This window comes from Lissotriton helveticus, chromosome 7, assembly GCF_964261635.1.
Source record: "Lissotriton helveticus chromosome 7, aLisHel1.1, whole genome shotgun sequence".
NCBI classification, from domain to species: Eukaryota; Metazoa; Chordata; class Amphibia; order Caudata; family Salamandridae; genus Lissotriton; species Lissotriton helveticus.
The window spans coordinates 53,722,070-53,746,743 of record NC_136068.1 but is presented as its reverse complement, the minus strand read 5'-3'; the positions used below and the strand labels follow the sequence as shown (position 1 = coordinate 53,746,743).

The window sequence follows — 24,674 nt, the reverse complement described above, 5'->3', positions numbered from 1 at the left end:
CACCCACAAATGGAGACTTACAGCCCCCACTGAGTCGTAGGAGCAGCTTGTAGACTAACAAACACAGCCACCCACAAATGGAGTCTTACAACCCTTACCGAGCCTTAGGAGCAGTGTGTACACTAACAAACACTGCCACCCACAAATGGGGTCTACAAACACTGCCACCCACAAATGGAGTCTTAGAGCCCTCACTCAGCCCTGGGAGCAGCTTGTACACTAACAAACACTGCCACCCACAAATTGAGTCTTGCAGCTCACAATGAGCCCTGGGAGCAGCGTGTACACTAACAAACACTGCCACCCACAAATGGAGTCTTACAGCCGTCACTGAGCCTGGGAGCAGCATGTACACTAACAAAACAGCCACCCACAAATGGATTCTTAGAGCCCTCACTGAGCCCTGGGAGCAGCTTAAACACTAACAAACCCTGCCACCCACAAATGAAGTCTTACAGCCCTCACTGAGCCTGGGAGCAGTCTGTACATAATGTTATCACCCAGGGCCTTAGGGCCTCCACAGAGTGCAGAGAGCAGCTTGTGCATCATATCACAATCTTATCTATAGAGAGAGTGCGAGAGCGCGCAGTGAGTGTTGGGAGTAGTGAGTGCGTCACCTCACATTCTCACCCACAGAAAGAGTGTAAATGTCCTCACTGAATGCAGAGGGCAGACCAGTGGTTACTTCGTAAATAAATAAGTGCCAGGGCCCTAGGCATTGCCCAGGGGCCGTGCAGCTTATACTACCAACTGTAACAGCCGTCCTAAAGCTTCCTACTAAACATCACACTCCTATTAAAGTGACAGTTTGGACAATTTCAGGCCACCCAAAGCGGTAAGAGTGGCCTGAACGCTATAGAATAGTTTTTTAAATATGTATTTATTTGTTAAACTGATGTAGTCTGTACAAAAATAGACAGATAGCACCACCAAGCTATCATAAGTAAGTGTGAGTGCACAGCACCTGCAAATACCGGCACAAATTAAGCATTGGAGAAGGCTGAACACTTCCTCCAACTGCTACCCCCAGAGGGAGTGTTAAAGTCCACACTGAGTGTAGAGAGCAGTCTGTACATCATATCTCGTTTTCAACTTTCGAGGGCCCCCACAGACAACAAAAGCCTCAGTGAGTTGAGGGAGTGCGTTGTGCTTCACCTCACATTCTCATCCTCAGAGGAAGAATAAAAGTCCTAATTTAATGCAGGGGGCAGTCTGTAAATCTTCTCACTGTTACCTTCTGATGGAGCGTTAGAGCCCTCACTGATATCAGGGTGTACATCTCTTCACACACTCAACTCTCACTGAATGCAGGTAACAATCTCTGTATCTCCTCCCTTAGTTTCCTCTCACTACATGCAGGGAGCATGCTGTCCATCTCATCACACAGTCAACTTTTGCTGAAAGCAGGGATCAATCTCTATATCCTCTTGCTTAGTTAACTCTCACTGAATGCAGGGAGCAGTCTGTGCATCACACACAGTCAACTCTCACTGAATGCAGGAAGCAAGCTGTACATCTCCTCACGCAGTCAACTCTCATTGAATATAGGAAGCAATCTCAGAATTTCCTCGCTTAGTCAACTCTCACTGAATGCAGGGATCAATCTCTGCATCTCCTTTGACACTCAACTCTCACTGAATACAGGGAGCAATCTCTGCATCTCCTCGGACACTCAACTCTCACTGAATGCAGGGACCCAGCTGTACATCTCCTCACACAGACAACTCTCATTGAATATGGGGATCAATCTCTGCATCTCCTCACTTAGTCAACTCTCACTGAATGCAAGGAGCAATCTCTGCATCTCCTCAGACACTCAACTCTCACTGAATGCAGGGTGCAAGTGGTACATCTCCTCACACAGTCAACTCTCATTGAATATAGGGATCACTCTCTGCATCTCCTCACTTAGTCAACTCTCACGGAATGCAAGGAGCAATCTTTGCATCTCCTTGGATACTCAACTCTCACTGAATACAGGGAGCAATCTCTGCATCTCCTCGGACACTCAACTCTCACTGAATACAGGGAGCAATCTCTGCATCTCCTCAGACACTCAACTCTCACTGAATGCAGGGAGCAAGTGGTACATCTCCTCATGCAGTCAACTCTCATTTAATATAGGGATCACTCTCTGCATCTCCTCACTTGGTCAACCCTCACTGAATGCAGGGAGCAATCTTTGCATCTCCTTGGACACTCAACTCTCACTCAATACAGGGAGCATTCTCTGCATCTCCTCGGACACTCAACTCTCACTGAATACAGGGAGCAATCTCTGCATCTCCTCAGACACTCAACTCTCACTGAATGCAGAGAGAAATGTCCATCTCCTCGGATGCTCAACTCTCACTAAATGCAGGGAGCAAGTGGTACATCTCTCACACAGTCAACTCTCATTGAATATAGGGATCAATCTCTGCATCTCCTCACTTAGTCAACTCTCACTGAATGCAGGGAGCAATCTCTGCATCTCCTCAGACACTCAACTCTCAGTGAATGCAGGGAGATGTATGTGCATCTCACACAGTCCACTCTCACTGAATGCAGTGTATGTAATCTCCTCGCACAGTGAACTTTCATTGAATGCTGAGAGCAGTCTGTAATCTCCTCGCAAAGTCAACTCCTATTGAATGCAGGGAGCAGTCTCTGCATCTCCTCGCATATTCACCCCCAAATTAGTGCACGGGACAGTCTGTACGTCTCTTCATTCACTCAGAGTGAATGCTACTGCTCTTGCTGAGTGGAGGGAGCCATCTGTACATCAATTCACACTCACCTACAGAGGTAGAGCTGTCACTAAGTTTTGGAATACCCTATATGGCACCTCACACTGTCACCCCCTCAATGAGTGCCGGGTGCAGTGTGCATCACTTCACAGGCGCAACCAGAGTGCTACAGCCCTCTCTAAGTGCAGAAAGCCATGTGTACATCACTTCACTCACTAACAGTGTTAGAGCCTTCATAAAGGCAGGGGTCCTTTGTAAATCACTTTACACATTTACTTAAAGTGTGTCAGGATCCTCATTGGTTGCAGGGAGCCATCTCTACATCACTTCACACTCACTAACACTGTTCTCACTCCGAGTGTCTGAGCCATCATTTAGTGTGGGGACAGTATGTGGAAGAGTATGGTCGCTTCATACTGTCACTGACAGAGTTACGTGCAGAGAGTCGGTCATAACAGTCCGTACTGACCCATGCCCAATTAAAGGGTCTCTGGCAAGAGACTATACCTCTGCCTGATTGAGAGGAAAGGGATGATACTGTCCCAAAAACAACTTGTTTGTAGCATGTGTCGCTGTAAATACACATGCTCTGTATACTCTTGCCATCTAGTGTTGGGCACAGACATTTGCAAGTTGTTTTCTTTAAAGAAATCTTTCTAGTAACGAGGTACAGTGGCTCCTCCCTTTGTCTGCAATGAACATGGGTATCGACTTCCTGTTAGATCATTTTTTTCCACCATCGGGTTCGGACGTGTACTGACAGTTCTCAGTGTGTGGCAACTTGCAGCTCTTTCATTTGACCAAAACAGTTGTTCTACATTCTAGTGTTAAAGAAACTCATCTCAACAGTGGATCTTTGCTCCACTTAGCTTTCAATACGTTGTTCCAGAGCCAATGTCCTTCCAAGGACGCCTCACCGCCAAGGCCGTGGGCCCCTTCCCAAGACTCCGTTCATCTCATCCGGAAGACTTTGTCTTCAAGAATGCATGCACAATAATGAAAGGACCCCTTTCCAGTACTGTCCCCAGTGCCACTTGAAATTTCTGTGGACCGACCAGGAACTGTGTAATCTCTGCCACTCCCTCGACCACGACAACGCCATATGTAATGCTTGCCTCACCTTCCAGTGACAGAAGACTCTTCAGTGCTGACTCAAGCGGAGGTGGGCACCCCAAAGGATGCAGAGGCAGTTGTCCAATGACATGCCCGACAGCTTAGTGGAAGGCAGTTTTGAAGCAGAGTAACATGGTCCTTCATAGGCTCAGCCCCTGTAGTCATCACCCAGTGAGGAGGCAGTCTTCTCCACTGACTCTGGTGCCTCACAGCCACAGACGAAAACTTGTCCTGCGAGTATGACATACATATCAGTCCAGCTCTATGGCCCGTGAGTTGAGGCACAGCACTGCTCCCAAGCGGGTCAGGTCTCTAGGCTGTTGCCTACAAAAAGCCAGAGGGCTACCACCACCTTCGGGCTGTGGTTGTCACTGGCCGAAGTCTCAGAGCTGACAATGACCCCTCCTCTAGGTATAAAGCCAGCTTCTTGTCAAGTCTGAAGATACTCGACTAGTCTGGGGACGTTTTGAATGAAGGCCTCTCTGCCTCCATTGACAGCTAGACTTACGGCAGTGCCAAACCCAGTCTCAAACTTCTTTGGCCCCCAAAGCATACTTTGCAGCTGCAGGAGGAGTTGGACACATACCACAAATGTATACTGATTCACTTAGAGACTGGAAAAATCAACACTAAGCTGCCCCAAAACCACCAGAGACTTCGCCACGAAAGGGGACATCACTTCTACAATACTCACCAGAGGAATCGTCCCACTCCTCTTACAAGGAGGGAAGTTGACACTTGCAATGCACCTTTTGACCTGATGCCCACTGACGACCCGTCAGTTGGACAACTATAATTTCGATACTCCAGGGGTGATAGAGACCCAGAACTCTACCCAGTTAGTCATCCCTCCCTCAGATGATACAACAGTGTATCATAAAATTATACAAAGGGCATCCAAATACAATAAGAGGGACATGCAGTCCTCGAGGAGGAAGATGACTTCCCAGTGGAGACTCTCACTAAGACCTTGTGCACAGTACAGTTCCTCCCTATGCTCAAAGCCACCACAGACATACCTACGTGTCAATAATTTGTCAAACTATTCTACTTATGATCAAGACTGTGATATATGGACTTTTCTACGTTTGGATAATACATTTTTGACTGCATGCCTTGCAGTTTGAACTTATAAGACGCGCAGTGCTCTGCTATTGGAATTTTGTTTATTGTTCTTACCATACTCGTAGGTCCATCGTTTTAGCCCTTCCATTATTGCCCATTCCAATATTTTTCATGGAAGGTAGCCTTCTTAAGTGTGATAACTTATTTGCAACGCAGTAGTGAGCTGCAAGTCCTTACCATACAAGACGCCTTCATCCAAGTCCACAAGGACAGAGTAGTGCTCAGGACAAACCTTAACTTTCTTCCTAGGGTGGTGTCCCCTTTCCACTTTAACCAGACCATAGAGCTAGCAGTGTCCTGAGTTTCTTGTATAGCCCATTGTCGTTTTCCCTATCTTAGCCTAATAGTGCACTTTGTAGGTCACTTTTGTTTCATTTATGTAATTAAATAACATGCGTGCTTTTGTGCCAAACTGTATTCTCACACAGAACCCGCTCTTGCGATGCCAATGGTACCAATACCATGCAACCACTAACCTCGGATGGTCATCAGCAGGAACGATGATACACAGAAAGCCCCCCTTCTTCCCCTGAACGCACCCACACACAGAGTGATGTAAACACGGCTATGCGTCAATGCACCCCGGGGAAAAGGGAAGTGGATAAAATAGGAAACACTGCTATGTAGACAGCTCCTGTAGTCCTAGAACCCACCGCAATGGAGCGCACACCGCTAGCCCCTCCTCCGGATCGCCCCTCGGGATTCTGGTACTTGTAGTTCAATAGTGGATCACCCAGGTGGGTGCAAGTCGGTACTTGTTGGACTGATGAATCTCTAGACCCGATACATGTCCCGGGTTTTTGGGTATCGCCCGAGACATGGCTCGGGTTTCGGGATAACTTCCCTCATCAGTAGAGAAATGGTTAGGGGTGGAGGAGAAGGCCGCCAAACAACCGTCAATGGCCTCGATGCCCGAACCGGCACGCAGGGCAGCATCCAGGAGCCCGTCGGCTCAAAGCTCAAGGGAGCCAATTAATAGAAACCACCGCAATGGAGCGCACACCGCTAGCCCCTCCTCCGGATCGCCCCTCGGGATTCTGGTACTTGTAGTTCAATAGTGGATCACCCAGGTGGGTGCAAGTCGGTACTTGTTGGACTGATGAATCTCTAGACCCGATACATGTCCCGGGTTTTTGGGTATCGCCCGAGACATGGCTCGGGTTTCGGGATAACTTCCCTCATCAGTAGAGAAATGGTTAGGGGTGGAGGAGAAGGCCGCCAAACAACCGTCAATGGCCTCGATGCCCGAACCGGCACGCAGGGCAGCATCCAGGAGCCCGTCGGCTCAAAGCTCAAGGGAGCCAATTAATAGAAACCACCGCAATGGAGCGCACACCGCTAGCCCCTCCTCCGGATCGCCCCTCGGGATTCTGGTACTTGTAGTTCAATAGTGGATCACCCAGGTGGGTGCAAGTCGGTACTTGTTGGACTGATGAATCTCTAGACCCGATACATGTCCCGGGTTTTTGGGTATCGCCCGAGACATGGCTCGGGTTTCGGGATAACTTCCCTCATCAGTAGAGAAATGGTTAGGGGTGGAGGAGAAGGCCGCCAAACAACCGTCAATGGCCTCGATGCCCGAACCGGCACGCAGGGCAGCATCCAGGAGCCCGTCGGCTCAAAGCTCAAGGGAGCCAATTAATAGAAACCACCGCAATGGAGCGCACACCGCTAGCCCCTCCTCCGGATCGCCCCTCGGGATTCTGGTACTTGTAGTTCAATAGTGGATCACCCAGGTGGGTGCAAGTCGGTACTTGTTGGACTGATGAATCTCTAGACCCGATACATGTCCCGGGTTTTTGGGTATCGCCCGAGACATGGCTAGGGTTTCGGGATAACTTCCCTCATCAGTAGAGAAATGGTTAGGGGTGGAGGAGAAGGCAGCCAAACAACCGTCAATGGCCTCGATGCCCGAACCGGCACGCAGGGCAGCATCCAGGAGCCCGTCGGCTCAAAGCTCAAGGGAGCCAATTAATAGAAACCACCGCAATGGAGCGCACACCGCTAGCCCCTCCTCCGGATCGCCCCTCGGGATTCTGGTACTTGTAGTTCAATAGTGGATCACCCAGGTGGGTGCAAGTCGGTACTTGTTGGACCTACTGAATCTCTAGACCCGATACATGTCCCGGGTTTTTGGGTATCGCCCGAGACATGGCTCGGGTTTCGGGATAACTTCCCTCATCAGTAGAGAAATGGTTAGGGGTGGAGGAGAAGGCCGCCAAACAACCGTCAATGGCTTCGATGCCCGAACCGGCACGCAGGGCAGCATCCAGGAGCCCGTCGGCTCAACGCTCAAGGGAGCCAATTAATAGAAACCACAGCAATGGAGCGCACACCGCTAGCCCCTCCTCCGGATCGCCCCTCGGGACTCTGGTACCCGTAGTTCAATAGTGGATCACCCAGGTGGGTGCAAGTCGGTACTTGTTGGACTGATGAATCTCTAGACCCGATACATGTCCCGGGTTTTTGGGTATCGCCCGAGGGAAGTTATCCCAAAACCCGAGCCATGTCTCGGGCGATACCCAAAAACCCGGAACATGTATCGGGTCTAGAGATTCCTCAGTCCAACAAGTACCGACTTGCACCCACCTGGGTGATCCACTATTGAACTACGGGTACCAGAGTCTCGAGGGGCGATCCGGAGGAGGGGCTAGCGGTGTGCGCTCCATTGCTGTGGTTTCTATTAATTGGCTCCCTTGAGCGTTGAGCCGACGGGCTCCTGGATGCTGCCCTGCGTGCCGGTTCGGGCATCGAAGCCATTGACGGTTGTTTGGCGGCCTTCTCCTCCACCCCTAACCATTTCTCTACTGATGAGGGAAGTTATCCCGAAACCCGAGCCATGTCTCGGGCGATACCCAAAAACCCGGGACATGTATCGGGTCTAGAGATTCATCAGTCCAACAAGTACCGACTTGCACCCACCTGGGTGATCCACTATTGAACTACGGGTACCAGAGTCCCGAGGGGCGATCCGGAGGAGGGGCTAGCGGTGTGCGCTCCATTGCTGTGGTTTCTATTAATTGGCTCCCTTGAGCGTTGAGCCGACGGGCTCCTGGATGCTGCCCTGCGTGCCGGTTCGGGCATCGAAGCCATTGACGGTTGTTTGGCGGCCTTTTCCTCCACCCCTAACCATTTCTCTACTGATGAGGGAAGTTATCCCGAAACCCGAGCCATGTCTCGGGCGATACCCAAAAACCCGGGACATGTATCGGGTCTAGAGATTCATCAGTCCAACAAGTACCGACTTGCACCCACCTGGGTGATCCACTATTGAACTACGGGTACCAGAGTCCCGAGGGGCGATCCGGAGGAGGGGCTAGCGGTGTGCGCTCCATTGCTGTGGTTTCTATTAATTGGCTCCCTTGAGCGTTGAGCCGACGGGCTCCTGGATGCTGCCCTGCGTGCCGGTTCGGGCATCGAAGCCATTGACGGTTGTTTGGCGGCCTTCTCCTCCACCCCTAACCATTTCTCTACTGATGAGGGAAGTTATCCCGAAACCCGAGCCATGTCTCGGGCGATACCCAAAAACCCGGGACATGTATCGGGTCTAGAGATTCATCAGTCCAACAAGTACCGACTTGCACCCACCTGGGTGATCCACTATTGAACTACGGGTACCAGAGTCCCGAGGGGCGATCCGGAGGAGGGGCTAGCGGTGTGCGCTCCATTGCTGTGGTTTCTAGCTCCTGTAGTCCTGCTTCTGTTTCATCAGATACAGACGTTCATCACAGAAGTGTAGGAGTCTTCTACAAGGGGGAACTACATATAAGGATGAGACAAAGTACCAGAGGTTAGGCGACAGCAGAGAGAAACCTTTCACACCACACGTAAGGCAGAATATACTCACAACTCACAAGTATAACATCTCATTTTTTTCCGTTGAAAGCAGAGGAGAATTCAACACCAAATATAAAAGGATAGAGTCAAAAACCTCCTCCTGCTTTCCCTGAAGGTCATCAAGGAAGTACTGTGTGCAAGTGGTGTAGAAATCAGTAACCAAGGAAACCACAATACCAAAATCAGCAAGGATGTTTTCCAAAACAGAACCGCCCCTGCGCTTTAAAGTAATAACAAAATCAGCAAGGGTATGCTCCAAAACGAAAGCGCTCCTGCGATTATAAGTATAACCAAAATCAGCAAGGGTATGCTCCAAAACTGTTGTGAAAATGTGGAGAACAAGTAGAGGCGCTACTGCGCTGATCTCCCTAATTCTAAACCTAATTACCTCAAAAGGACGTTCACCCGGGCTCCTGCTCAAGGACTGGGAAACCTGCAGCGCCCTGCAGTACTCGAAAGGCTCCGGTTTCCTCTCAGCCCGTGGAAGGACTGAAACGCCGCAAAGTACGGTGGCTTGGCCAACAATCGGGAAAGCAAATACCTTCTGTTTGCAGCACTCAAAACTGCAAATCGCTCGATGAGGGAAGGCGGAACAGGGACAAACGAAGAAACAGAGTCCCATTAAGAAATGCCTCGCGCTGGCAATGCTCGTACCAGCCTGGAGTCAGATTGTCAAGCGCTGATCCTGTAAACAGGAGGGGCTTTGTAGCTCCGTCCGGAGCTTCTGCTTCTGGTGCGGGGAACACGAGGCTTCTGGGGGTTGTAGTGCCTTGTATTCCATTTGACCCCTGGTGGTCTCCGGGAAGTATAGCTTTTATCCACATTCATACTGTGGCTAGGAAAGGAACAGAAAGGGGTGCCCAATGTTCTGCCTCTAAGGGGATGAACCATCATCGCTACACCAGCACATGTCTTTGCATTTTATTATTTTCCTGGGATTTAGTGTGAATAGCCTAGGCATGGTCAAACAACATTGCCCCTTGTTATTTTCTTTGGTCAGACACTAGCACCTAGGCATATTAGGAGAATGCAGCTGCTCTTTGGTATATACATATCTTGTCATATAACTAGGGACAGGGTTCTGGAAAACAACAGACACAGAGCGAAGGTCCTTAGACAAGAGTGCTGCATCAGCTGAGATGTAGAACATCCGTCTATGTAGGCTAAGGTATGGAGTTTGCCACTAAGCCCAGAGATCTAAAATGTATAACCACCTAGCGTTAGCAGTGGGATAGGGTTTAGGCAGATCTGTCAGATAAAATGACATATGGTTTATTAAGCATGCTGATAACATTATTGACATGCATTTGTTCTCTAATTTTTGCAGATTTATTGCATCTTACAAGTACTAGTGAGAGAACGAAAGATTGTGTCCCTGTTACTGCGATCCTTGAGAGGGCCGAGAGTGTTATGTTTTGGGGTTGCCAATCGCTTATCTCTCTGGAATGTTTAGGAGGGCAATAGAGGCACTATGGCATGTCGTACTCAGGCTCATAGATGCTAATGTGGTGTGGTGACTCAGTCCCCTACATACTGATGTTCTATGGTCCCAAGTATCATCCTGTTCTGATTAGAATCCTTGCGACACCTGTCTTCTTTCCTCAACCAGACTGGGTGGCGAAAAGATCACTTCATACTCTAGTTGTCAAGTATGTCTCACCATAGAAAGAACAAAACCTTTGGCAAAGCAGACCTACTGTTTGTAGCCTTTGAAACACCCCTCAAGAGTCAACCAATATCTAAAGCAGGAATTGCTAGATGAATGGTCAAGTGTATCCAAACTTCCTATCAAATTGCTGAGAGAACACTGCTTATCACTCCCAGGGCACATACTATTCAGAAGACGACTGCAAGCATGGCCTTCTTAGGAAACATTCCCCTAGATGACCTATCCAAGGCACTGCTTGGTCACCTCCACACCCACACACATTTACTAAATACTAGTGTGTGTGGATGTTCTAGCCAGGCAACAGGCTATGGTTAGCCACACTGTCTTAAGTACCTTATTTAGGACACCTGCATCATCCACATGCAAGCCACTGCTTATGGAAGGGTTTTGCTTTACAGTCCATGTAGACCATGTGTATCTTCAGCAATGCATGGTATGAATGAAAAATGTTACTCTTTAAGCATCATAGCGTGCAGTGCTGTACATTCACGTACGTCCACCCTCTTCCCCAGATGTGTGTGACTCTGAACACAAATCTCTTTCTTTCAGTTACTATCCTTTGCATGCAATACACATGTGCATCATATCATGTTCACTCACCACTCCCTACTACTCACCTGATAAGCAGAAAGCAACGGAGATGATGTCCATGAATATTTCCAAAAAACAGAAGTCCATATACATCATGAGTCGAAAGACTTCTCCAAAGAAACAACCTGCAAAAGTCTGAGCCCAAGACTAGATTGCAGGAGTATGCAAAGCATGTGACTCCACAGCACTACACACTAGTAACAGATGCTTATGGAGTAAGTAACATTTTCCTTCACCCTCTAAATCCACTCTCATCTTTCCCTACAGGCCATGGGCATAAAGATGATAACCAACGCTAACATACGGCAGCCAGTGAAATGTCCTGAACACCCTATGTTCCTGAATCGACACGTCGGACTTGCGGGACCTCCAGGAGGGGCAGGAGGTGTAGGACTTGTACTGGCTGACCGTGGTCCTATGGTATTGGGTAAGTATCCCCTATCTCCTCTCTCCTTCTATCACTGTATTCACTGCTCGCTGCTCCATCACTTTCTGCTTCATACGATAAACATCTTTTAGGTTATACCTACAGACAGCTTTACCTGTCTGGCAGGAGATATTGTCACCACACAAGACATAACACACACATACATACATATACAATACAATAGAATATGCAGAGCAGGTATATTTGAACATCTGCTTGGTCCCAGTGGTGACTGTAATTTAGCTAGCTTTTCCAAACAGATCAGAAGGTGGTCCATTAGCACTGGTATGATACCAGGACATTTTGTAAATGTTAACAACTGAAAAGCACTTTTTTCCATTTGTACACAGATACCCACAAAAAATCAAAAAGTCCTGCCACCACACCAACACACACACACATTCATGAACCCCCTCGAACCGAGCCGAAGCCTCACCCCACTGCTGTGGTCTTGTGCTTCCTTGCTCGTCGCCTCCACCTGTTTCATCTCTTCTTGTTTCTCAATCCAGAGGAGGCCTTCTAGCGGTTGCTCTTGCATACATGTTTAAGATCCATGGTAAGCTGACCTGTCTTTTCTGTACCTTGCAACCTGTGCAAGCCGTGGTCTGTGAGTGCAGATTCCCTGCTCTACAATCAGCAGGGACAATGCCACCCAAAATAGGCATGTTGTGACCGAGAGGGCAATGTGCCCACGGTCCAGCTGAAGAATAGATGGGGTGACCAGATGTCTAGCATCTTCCTGGATGGTCCCTGGTTTTTCAGGATCTGTCCTGGCAGCCCACCAGTTTTTATTCAGATAAATGAATGTCTTTATTTTGAAGAGAGGTGGCACAGGTGGATGTAAATAATGTCACAGTGCTCCACACCTGTCTTTCCTGTTCCTCACACCTTGCACAGAGAGTATTTGCTTCACAGTCTCCTTTGACGTGCTGCTTTATCTCATTCCTGAAGCAAGGCAGGATTTTAATAAAAATCTATCCTATTACAAAGGTGCCTTCAGCAATGTCCAAACCTTCCTCTGAGCTTTGAGTGGCTTATTTATTAATAGCATTATTTGGAAGTGTTGTGACAAACTTGCACATTATTAATACTATGTGAACTTTTAAATATGTGTTTATAATGTTATCTATGTTCTGTTTTTTCATTACGTCTGGCATTAGGTAAGCCGTTTTGATTTTTGTAAAATGATATGTATAAAATACTTATCGGGGTATTTCAGTCAGTCCTCTTTATCTTTTAGTCTGTAATTGTGTCATTCACAATTCTCTTCCACCCACTACAGCATCCAGCATGGGTCAGCCCACTTCAGCCATTGACTGTCTTCACTGTGAGTGATGGCATTCTGTCCTTTAACAAGGAAAACATCCACACACAAAGGGCCCGATGAGGATGTCGGGCGGAGAACCTCCCAGTCGGAGGCTTTCCGCCCAACATCCTGGGTTTCCCTCCATTCTGGGTTTCCCTCCGTAAACTGTATTTTGATGAACCTGTCGGAACAGTAGTGGAATAGTAATCCCAATAATGACAGCTGAGCCAGGCACGGCTCTGCCATCAGGATTATGATGTCAGTTTCCGACAGCCAATCGATGTCGACCTTTCCAACATGGTTTGGCAGTCAAAAACGGACTTTGGGGCCCTCTAGCAGGGCACCTTCCCCCCCCACTAGCCCTCCACATTAGGGCATAGGGGGCACCAATGTGTCCCCTCAACATCAGTGCACTGTGGCAGGCAGGTATGTTTCAAAACCTCAATTTCTCAATGCAAGCTTTTGCTGCAGGCCTTTTCGGCCCACCGCACAAGCTTTCATTGAGAAATGGAGGTTTGCGACCCCCCCTATGGGCAGTCGCATCAAAATATTACGGTTTGTTTCTTTCTGCAACAATGTTTCGTCTGCCCGACATCGTACTAAGGCAAAGAGTACTTCACCTTCAGTGCCAGGGACTATTCTGGCAATGTGTTATTTTTTAAACCAAAATATAGTTTTGATTTTGGCAGATGTTGCTTTGATCTTCCTTGAGCAGGTCCTAGAAACTTCCTAGCAAAGCCAAAAAGCTGGCAGCCAACCCCAGACCTATTGGCTTGTTTGTATACCTGGTCACCCTCAGAATAAAGCTCCACAGAACATTTTTAATATCTTCTGTGCCAGTGTGAGGAAACATGAACTACTAATTGGAGATCCCTTGCAGCATCACATTTTGTTTCACACACTATTAATTATGTGATGCTGCCCATGAACAAATTTCCTGTGTCTCTTGTTGCAAGCTTCTTTCAATAGATGACTGAGAGGTGAGGATGTGGTCTCAAGACTAGAGCGATCAACCTCGAAGCTGGGGAATGGGATTCGAGTCTCGGCAGCGACGCTCAACATACTGTGGTTCTGGGAAAATCGCGAATTCTCTCTATGTCTAACAAAATGAATGTGTTCATCTGTAACGCAACTGGTGCTCATGTAAAGTGCTCTGATACCTTAGGGTCGAGTTCACAATATATATATATAAACTCGAAAAAAAGGAGGAAACCATCATGGTAACACCTGCAAAAACTGGCATGGGCATGTTCAGAAAGTGCAATGTAGAAAATATACGAGGAACACATTTGCCAGATGTTTCCAAGTCCCTGGGATGCCATATTTCCAATCCTTGCCTTTTCTTTTACATATCATAATCAGTTTTGTTGGGGCGATTAAAATGAACCAAGACTACAACTCCCAGAATGCACTGATATGTAAAAGCAAAGTCCATAAATAGAAAACTGTCGTCCTGCTGAAATGGAGCCATCTAGTCACCCTAGGAACCTCAGTAAAAACACCTCAGCAAAAATAGCAGCCTGCATGTATGCAGCATGTGAGGATAAACTTCTTACGATAGCTATTCCTAGGTGTTCATGGTTATTATGAGGCATTCCAAATATAAATTGGCACTAAACATTTCTACAGGAAACAAGACTCGCAGTAGAGTTATTGTGTTATTGTCAGAGGACTTCCTCAACTAAAAGCCACCGCACTGTCAGCCCCAGGGAATGCACTCTAAATTACTTTGTACGTGCCTGTAATAAACCAGTTTTTGCACGCTACTTTCATCAGTAATTGCTTTCTATCTATGCTGCGTGACTTATTGCTTTACCTGGGCTGTCTTTTAAAATCTGACTATCCATGTGCATAAAATGAGGGTGCAACAGCAGCTGATATGAACTAGATGCCCCCTGGGTTTGCTACATCCGTTTGCCCATCATCAGTTGGAGGCACATTTCTTTACAGGAAATACACCTATACCACACCCTCAGCTTCTCCACTAACAGTTGTGACGGTTACCCCCACCCAACTGTTCCATGATGAATGCATCAGTGTTGTTCTTTCAATATCCTGCATTTTAGGTCTGGGGTTAGGTAGAACGTTCTGATTTAAAAAAAACTATACACACAATATGCTGACGTGTACACCTGTCAGCCTGCCCTCTTCACTCATTGGTCTGTTGTTGTGTCATTCACATTTTTATTTTGCTCATGGGGCTCATGGCTCACTTTGCCACTGGATTCAAGCAAGCCGGGCTGAAGACGGCTGGAATGCCAGAAACCGGTCCTCGGAAGCTTGTTTCCGGTACAGGGAAGGCATGGCTTGGCAGTTCGGGCTGGACTGTTCCCATGAGGCACAGGGTCAGACTGATTTGCATATAGCCATGTCTGAACTGGAGTGGCAGAGTGGGCTAAAGAACGGTGATGGATCAAACCCAGATCTTTTGACTGGGTGTGAGTGTTTGATTGGTTCTGATGCTCCGTCCATCACCACCACCCCCTTTTGTACTGCATGGGGCTCATTTCAGCATGGGGAATGGCATTCAGCCATTTCACAAGGAATTCATTCACACTCAAAGTAGTTCCCTCAAGTTCCAGAGACTGTTCTGGCAATGTTGGCTTTTTGAGAACAAAAAGATATATTCGTAGCATGTGCTGGCTGCAGATAACCTTACTGGCATCTAGCATTGGGCCCAGACTTTACAACTTGTTTTTTTTAAAGAATTCTTTGTTGCCGACATGACTTTGAGACTCCTCCTCTTCAAGTAAATGCTAATTGCTCAACAACTCCATTGTTAGATTGATTTTTTTTTCTGCCATCGGGCTCGTCGTATAGCACTGGAGCTCTGTGCAACTTCGTCGTCCTCAAGATTTGGAAACAATGGAACGAAATCAAACAACAACACCATTGGTAATCGATGACACTGTATCTGGCAACATTCTTCAAAACTCCACAAAGGTGGATGCCTTGACAATACCTCTTCCTCCATGCCACGAGAATGCTCAATTTCAGGTAATGGATGGTAAAAAAGACAGGCTCTTTCAAAAGTGCCAACAGTATGGGGCGAAGCATGACATTTACAACTTTTGGCTGTCGCCAGAGCATAACTTCTAGAGCTCCATGAAGATCCCACGACTACAAGATCTGGTCATCAGACCCACTCACACATCTCACAGTTACCTCAAATCTCCATTCAAAACCGCCTTGGTTCTCCACAGCTTTCGGGCGAAGATCGACACCAATAGCCCAATGGAGACGAGACAGGATGATGGTTTTGAACTCAATTGGGCTCAGGGCATACAGGACAAAACTGAAGGGGACATTCAGCCCTCAAAGCCAAAGCTTTTGATGCAGAGTATACTATTGGCGCCATTTACCTCCTCGGTGCAGGCAAATTCATCGGAGTCGACTACACATATGACGTCGAGTATGCAAGCATCATCGAGGCATAAAAAGACATCGGAATCAAAGTCATCAATGAAAATGACTTCAGTGCCATAGGAGCACATAAAAAAAGGATTTGCTACATCAGAAGGTTCAAGTCACATTCAACGTTGAGTATGAGGCAATGTCTTTGAAAATCTCCAAGGACTTAAGAACATGAAAAGACTTTTGGTGGCTGAAAATTACCAAAATAAATCAAGCCACAAAACGACACTGCAGGATATTTCTCAAGCGCAGCCTCCTCCAAAGCAAAAGAATACGGAACACAAAGCAACTAGCCCTATGCCACTTGACACCTCAGGTGACATTGATACCGGCAGCCCTGCACAGTACACTCCGGACGATGACTATCAGGGAGTGCCCCCAGATAGTCCAGATCCATGGGAACCCTATGACTTTGTTCTACAGACCCTGACATAGAACAGACAACAGCCAAGGCATCACCACCAGATGACACTACATCTTTTCATAGTGTGCTACAATGTACAGCTATCACAAAGTTCATATACACACCACAGAGGAGGAAGGAGTCTTTTTAGTTGAAACACTCCCCAAGACTGAGTGTTCAGGGCAGTATTTGCTCATGATAGGGTCAATGCTTGAAGTCTCCACAGAAATATTTAAAGACCCAGTTAACTGAAGGGTATTAACACCTTGTATTTAGCGAAAATACAGACTTTCACCTAATGAACCTCTCTTTATTTAGGGACATCCTACAACAGATTCCCTAGTCACAACAGCTATGAAAAGGGCAGCTTCCTAGAGTACGGGTGACACCTCCTCCAGATAAGGACAGTAGTGAATAGATGCAGCATGCAAACGAGTGGCGGAAGGACTTGCCAATTGTTGGCGCATAACCAATTCAGTCGGCCTCCTCTCATGTTATAACTGAGCAACATCGGATGACATCGAGGAACTGTTACAATATCTCCTGGATCAGTACAAACAAAGAGGTGAGAAATTATGGTTGGAGTGCAAACTAATTTCCAACGCAACTATTTGCTGCTCCTTGCCCCGTACGAGGGATTAACTCCTCAATCATTCTACACAGGAATGCTTGGCTATGACTATCAGGCTTTAAATCTGCGATTCAGCTGCACATCTTAAAAGTCCCTTTTAATGGAGAACACCTTTTAGGCCCAGAGGTGTATACCCAATTGGAAAAAATAAAAAAAATACACTGAAACTGTGAAATTCATGGGGGGCCACAGTCCACAACACCTAGACAGCAGCCCTTTCACAGGTTTTAGGGTGGGCGTGCAGCCAAAAACCTCTCCACTGACACACAGGACTGTCAAAAACAACAGAAGGCATACCACCAGCGAACCGCTAGGGGGTACTATAGAGGTAGATTCAAATGGGGTAGTCAAATAGGGAAAGGCTAAGGTTACACCGTAAAGGGAGCCTCCACCTCGAAACAATGACCACAACTTTCCCTGATCATGCAACACCTTTTGGGGGAAGCATACAGCCGTACCATCACCTCTGGCCTGAAATAACAACCAACCAGTGGGTGCAGTCAATTGTTCGGCATGGATACTATCTAGAACTTACTTCACATCCTCCAAACACACCACCACACAGACAGACACTCAACCCTCAGCACCTCCACCTTTTTAAAGAGGAGGTACATTCTCTGCTAATGAAAGACTACATAGAGCTTGTTCCAAAAGAACACTTCGGAAGAGGTGTGTATTCCATATACTTTTTGATACCCAAGAAGGACAGCACATTGACACCAATATTGGATCTCCCCCCTCATAATCAATACATAATATTGGAACACTTCCATTTGGTAAGGGCGCTTACTTTCACATCCCCATTCATCCAGCACATCATCCATACATCAGCTTTATGGTGAGTGGACATCATTACCAGTTCAAGGTGCTGCCTTTCGGGTGATGACAGAACCAAGAGTCTTTAGCAAATGCCTGCCAGTTGTAGCAGCACATTTGAGAAGACACAACATTCATGTCTTACCATAACTGGCTGATTGGCTGATAAAGAGTTCAAGCAGACAGAAATGCCTGCAAGATATACAGACTTGTTACACAAATTGGGTTTCACAGTCAATGCAACAAAATTCCACTTACAGCGTCTTCAGATACAAATATGTCTGGGAGCGACTCTAAACTCTCTTACAGCCAAAGCATATCCCATAGACCAGAGGGTTTTCAATCTCCAGAACCAACTAGCTCTTTTTAAGCCACATCGTTATCTGTCAGTCAGAGTAGTGATGCACCTCTTGGGTATGATGGCATCCTGTATAACGACTGTCCTGCACGCCAGGCTCCACATGCATCCCCTACAAGAGTGTCTAGTATCTGAATGGTCACAGGAGAAGGGCAGTTTAGAGGATCAAGTGTGGTTTCCACCCACGGTCCACCAGTCACTGAAAAGGTGGAGCACAGCCAATCTACTCAAGGGCATAACTTTTTTGACCCAATACCACAAGTGACAATTACCATAGATGCATTACTCTTAGGATGGGGAGAGCAAATGGAGGATATCACAGTCAATGGTACATGGACCGATCAGCAACAAACTCTACACATTTGCATACTAGAACTTGTAGCCATCCAGTAAGCATCAAAAAGCCTTTGTCACCACTGTAACTCAGAAAGCTGTTCGCCGATCAGACATGACAGCAACGTATTACATAAAAAAGCTGGGGGGCACTCATTCAATACAGTTGTCTCGCTTGGTGCAGGAGACTTGACATTGGTCTCTTTGCCCTCACATTCAACTCCTTGCAGAATATCTTCCGGAAGTGGAAAATTCGGTGGCAGACGTGCTCAGCAGAATGCAGAAACAAGTCCACAATTGGGAACGCCACCCCCAAGTACTCCAATGCTACCTCCACTATTGGGCGACACCAGACGTTTTTGCTATATGCCTCAAGAGAAGCTTTCCAACAAACCAGACTTTCTCACTCGCATGGGACAAAAGCCAGTCCTTGCAACCCCTAACAACTGAACCTCACGATTTGGCTCATGAATTCATATAATTTGGATACTTGCATCTGCCTCCAGAGTGTATGGACATTCTTAAAGAGGCACGGCATCCAACAACTAGAGCCTGCTATGCTGCTAAATGGAAAAGATTTGTCCATTACTGTATTGCTCAACACATAGACCCCTGTGCACTTATGTTACAACAAATAGTATGCTATCTGCTACACCTACAAATATCAAAGCTAGCATACACTTCCATACAACTACACCTTGCAATTGCAGCATACCTGGAAAATAAAAAGCACACGTCTCTTTTTCGAGTATCGTTCATTAAAGCTTCTATCGAATGCCTTAAAATAATTATCCCTCCCTCAGCACTCCCAGCATGGAATATTATTGTGGCACTTACAAGACTTATGTCCAAGCCTTTTGAATCTTTGCATTTCTGCCCTCTACAGATCCTGTCATGGAAGGTTACTTTCTTGATAGTTATCACATCATTCACAAGGGTTCGCAAATTACTTGCATTCACAATAGAAGGACCGTACTTTCAGGTTTTCCAAGACAAGGTGTGACTACGGATGAACCCAAAGCTTCTTCCAAAAGTCGAACCTCCTTTTCACTTAAATAAGAGGCTAGACCTCCTTGTTTTTTATTAGGTTTTGCCTAGAGCAGAGCATGCACACCTCTAGAAGAGGGCTCTTGAAATCACTTGAGACTTCCAAGAGCCTTCTCCGTGTGGGTGGGCCTCCTCCCACACATCCCATTGGCCTTTGCGTGTGGCTTTCAATAATTGAAAGCACACAAATGGCCTAAGACAGGAGCATGTCCCGTCTTTCCTCAAAACTTTAACTCCCCTGGCCTAGGGGTCACGGGAGCGAGCAGCGGCGCGCATTGCCAGCTGCATTCCTGCCTGATCATTATCTTGTCTTTCGCGGCCGCGCTTGTTTTTGTATTGTATTGACATTTGCACTTGGGTTTAAAGAGACTCTGCCACTTCTGGGGGGCTCTAGGCTGACAGTTCCTACCAGGCCCAACTTCCAGGCCCGTCTACGCATTCCAAGGGACCAAGTACAGGCTGTACAAGTGCTTGGAGGCGGGCACTGGGAGGGAGGCACTGTTAAGGGTAGGGCGGAACGGTCATGGCAGGCCCTCGGTCTCTCGGCACCTTCTTTTAATTAACGTCCATCTGAGCACAGCCCTGGACCCTGCTTGATGCTCCTGTCTAGCTCCTCACCTGCTCCTCGGAGCTCAAAGCGCCCTACCTTTTGTTCAGGACTTCTTTGGTATGATCAAAGAAAGGGCTGTGTTATCCCAGATAATTACTCCAGTGCCCCCGAGACTCACCTCCAGCTCTGCTCCTCGCGCTCCATGTGCTTTGAGGCACATTCAAATCTCCCAAGAGGAGGTGCAGCCAAAGTTTTAAAGACGCGCCTGGATGGTTTAAACTCCTTCAATCATAAACCTCTGATGTCGGCTCGTTGGCACTCGCCCTATTGAAGTGCTTTGGTTTCAGTGCTGCCCCGCCCACCCCAGGAGAGAACCTCTCACCTGTGAGGCTCCAGCAAGTAGATGAGCCTGGGGGTTGGGGGGCATCGAGCCCCTCTCTGTGGTACAAGAACCGGAGATATGGGGTCTGCAAGAAACACCCGAGGGGGGGCGACATGGAAATCTTTGAAAGGATGTTCTTGAATATATTTCATCTGTAATTGTGTTACACAAATTTCTTTGAAAGTAACACATGAAACAAATGGGCACACTGGTCATATTTGTTGTTTGACACATTTTTTTCTCAATGGATATTACTATAGTTTCTCATCTGTCAGCTTCTTCCACCTCTCTCTTTGTGAGCTGTCTCCATCGCCCATTTGGATAAGTTACTTACCTGTAATCCTAGTTCTCTTCCAGGGGTATCCTCATCAAAGTCATAAGCACTGAATATTCCCGCCCACGTGCGGGACCCCGGAAACAATATAAAAAATATATATGTAAAAACACATATATCTCGCTCCACACATATGTACGTACATATATTATTTTTCTCACACCAATGCAGCCCCTAAAATGAGGCTAAACGATGTAAACACATGTACATGTACTGCAATTAGTAAGGAAACAAAAAACACATTAGGTCAAATATTCCTTGAACTTTGTGTTTTAATGAGTAAAAACACTCATAAATCCTGAAAATTGCAAATAAATAGACATTGTTAGCTCTCAGGCTGCATTGTAAACCAATAGTATAGAAAATGAAACCATTTTCAACAAAAACTGGCACCGTGCCTTTAAGGCAGCCCTGACCCCAGGCTTCCCATCATGCCTCAGGGGTGACAGTTAGGTCAGTTGTTCTTTGCATAACCCTGAAGACAGGGCTCAACCATAAGATTGTAATAGTATCGAATCTCATTTACCTGGGGAGGAGGGTGGGTTGCTTATGACTTTGATGAGGATACCCCTGGAAGAGAACTAGGATTACAGGTAAGTAACTTATACTTCTCTTCCAGGGGGTCCTCATCAATAGTCATAAGCACTGAATAGAATAGCAAGCCCATCAACTCCCTGCAGGTAAATGAGAAGTACATGACCCAACTAAATCATACCAGCTAAGAAAAACTCAGCTGTTAAACAGATTCCTCAGGGAGGCCTGGCCCACCTGGGTATCTGATCTCGTGTCAGAATCTAGACAGTAATGTCTGGTAAATGTATGGACAGACCTCCAGGTCGCCACTTTACAAATCTCAGACATTGGCATATTATGCAGGAAAGCCGCCGTCGCAGCTCTACCTCTTGTGGAATGCGCTTTAGGGGAAAAACCCAGAGGTTTTTGCGCCAATTGGTAAGCAAGTTTGATGCACGAAAGGATCCATCTTGAAATGGAACGTTTCAACGCTGCATGCCCAGTTCTGATCGATCCATAGTTGACAAATAAATGATCAGAGTGACGAATAGATTTGGACCTGTCCAGATAGAATTTTAAAACCCTTTTCAGGTCCAAAGAATGTAAAGCCCTCTCAGCTGGAGTAGAGGGATTGGGAAAGAAAGTGGGCAGAGAAATCGACTGATTGACATGAAAATCTGATACCACTTTCAGCAGGTAAGAAGGGTGCGTTCTCAGCACCACTCTATTCAAATGAAATACTGTATACCGTTCATTGGTACAGAGAGCCTGTATCTCGCTCACCCTACGAGCTGACGTAATCGCTACCAAAAAAGCCGCATTCCAGGAAATATGCTGTAAAGTAGCTTTATGAATGGGCTCAAAAGGAGGACCCATCAACTTTGATAGTACTAGGTTCAGCTCCCAGAGAGGAGAAGGAGGACGTACTGGAGTGTACACCTTTTTCAGACCCTGCAGGAAATCTTTTACCGCTGGCAACTGAAAAAAAGAAGTTTGTGAAGGTGATCGCCTATAAGCTGTTATAGCAGCTAAATGCACCTTAATGGAATTGAACTGCAACCCTGCCTTAGCCAGGTACAACAGGTATGGAAGAACTGTTTCTTCCTGACCCTTCACCGGATTATGCCCATTCTGCATACACCACATATAAAACCGCTTCCACTTGCATGCGTAAGAATGTCTTGTGGAAGGCCGTCGTGCTTCCTTCAGAATGGACATGCAGTCCTGCGGCAGTCCTAGATGGCCGTATTGAATGACCTCAGGAGCCATGCTGCCAAGCTCAGTGACGGAAGGTTGGGATGGTGAATCCTCCCGTTCATCTTCGATAACAGGTCCGGCCTGCATGGAAGCCTCTTGTGAGGAGACACTGACAGGTGAAGTAGGTCCGTGTACCACCATTGTCTCGGCTAGTCGGGGGCAATCAGGTTCATTGTTGTGCACGAGTGGTTCAGCTGGCTCACCACTTTCGGGATCAGCAGAAGGGGTGGAAAGGAGTACACAAATTCCCCTGACCAGTCGATCAAAAGAGCATTCCCTCTCGTTCCTGGTCGGTAGAACCTTGAGGCGGAGCTTGGGCATTTGGTGTTTTCGTCGTCCGCGAAGAGGTCTATGGAAGGACGACCCCAAGACTGAAATATGCCTTCTAACACTTCGTCATTGAGAACGCAGTCCTCTTTGTCCCCGAAGTGCCGACTTAGAGCGTCCGCCCTCACATTCTGTTCTCCTGGGAGGTGGACTGCTTGAACGGACAACTTGCGAGCCAGAAGCCAATGCCAGATGCGCTGAGCTTCCAGTGAGAGAGTCCTTGAGCGTGTGCCTCCCTGCTTGTTCACGATACAGTAAAATGGTCCAAGACCTCTATATTTTTATCAATACCTGAATTAATCAGCAAATTTTCAAATCAACAAACTTAGAAGCTTGTCATTACAGATCAGCTCAACACACTAAATGTATCTCACTCTACAAGACATGAGAAGTTTGAAAACATTCGAAAAAGACAGCAGAGATAATTATATTCAAACCAAAGTAATATTTAATATTACCAGGTCAGCAAATTAATCATTTCGAACATTGTTTATATAAATAACAGTGGTTGCCCCAAATCGAGCGTGCAGATAGAAAAGCTATAGGTGAGAAAGTGTGTAAGAGATTAAGACGGAAAAGGAATTTACAGAAAATATTTGTGACATAAAATAATCATAACTGTTTTCTATAAAACATACGAAAAAATTAATTAATCGTTGTGTACAACCTGGCCAAAATAAAAAACAAATTTAAATGTTTTTTCTTTAAATGTTCATGACTCCTCAGTGTCAACAATAAGATCTGCACATAAATATACAGAGACAAAAATGGTCCAGGTGTTTATTACTAAGGGCGTCGACGTTTCGACTCGTCTTTACGGCCTGTCTGTAAATTACAGACAGACAATTAATTTTCTTCGTATGTTGTATAGAAAACAGTTATGATTATTTTATGTCACAAATATTTTCTGTGAATTCCTTTTCCGTCTTAATCTCTTACACACTTTCTCACCTATAGCTTTTCTATCTGCACGCTCGATTTGGGGCAACCACTGTTATTATAGGAGGGTGTTAAGACGAGGCAGAGACGCGACTCCGCAAACAACAAGAACGTATCCAGTTCTGTGAAGGAGAAACATATATCTATGCCCGTCCGAGTAAAGTTGTATAAAGTTTTAAGAGATAAGCAACCAAATACTGCAAAGGGTTGACAAACAGAGAAGATACCCCACATCGGGGGGTCGACCATACATAATAGAGGATCATTCACTTTTCTGAGTGGGAAACAGAAGAAGTATTCCGAGCACTATAAATATATCGATGCGGATACTTGTCCACATAAATAAAGGAGAGGGTGTAAGCCACCACGCATTGGAGCGAATAACCCCAAAAACGAAAGTCCTGAAGAAGGTGCCACAACATCTTTTGAACTGCACCGAAACGCGTCGACGCATTCTTTCACACAGAGAATCCAACTAGGTCTAGTGAACAACTGATATACATGCACTACTGTTACTGTTGTCCATTTTTGAATAAAACTATAGGCCTTTGGATCTAGATACGAGCAGTGGCA

General features: G+C 46.6%; 1 protein-coding gene across 1 annotated transcript in view; it reads left to right on the top strand.

The window, feature by feature from the left end:
* The window catches only part of LOC144768019 (alpha-2-macroglobulin-like protein 1), a 325,643-nt gene that overhangs the window by 148,888 nt on the left and 152,081 nt on the right, over window positions 1-24,674 (top strand). Inside the window, 1 exon segment of the mRNA XM_078651415.1 lies at window positions 11,332-11,491. Coding sequence (XP_078507541.1) covers window positions 11,332-11,491 — 160 coding nt within the window.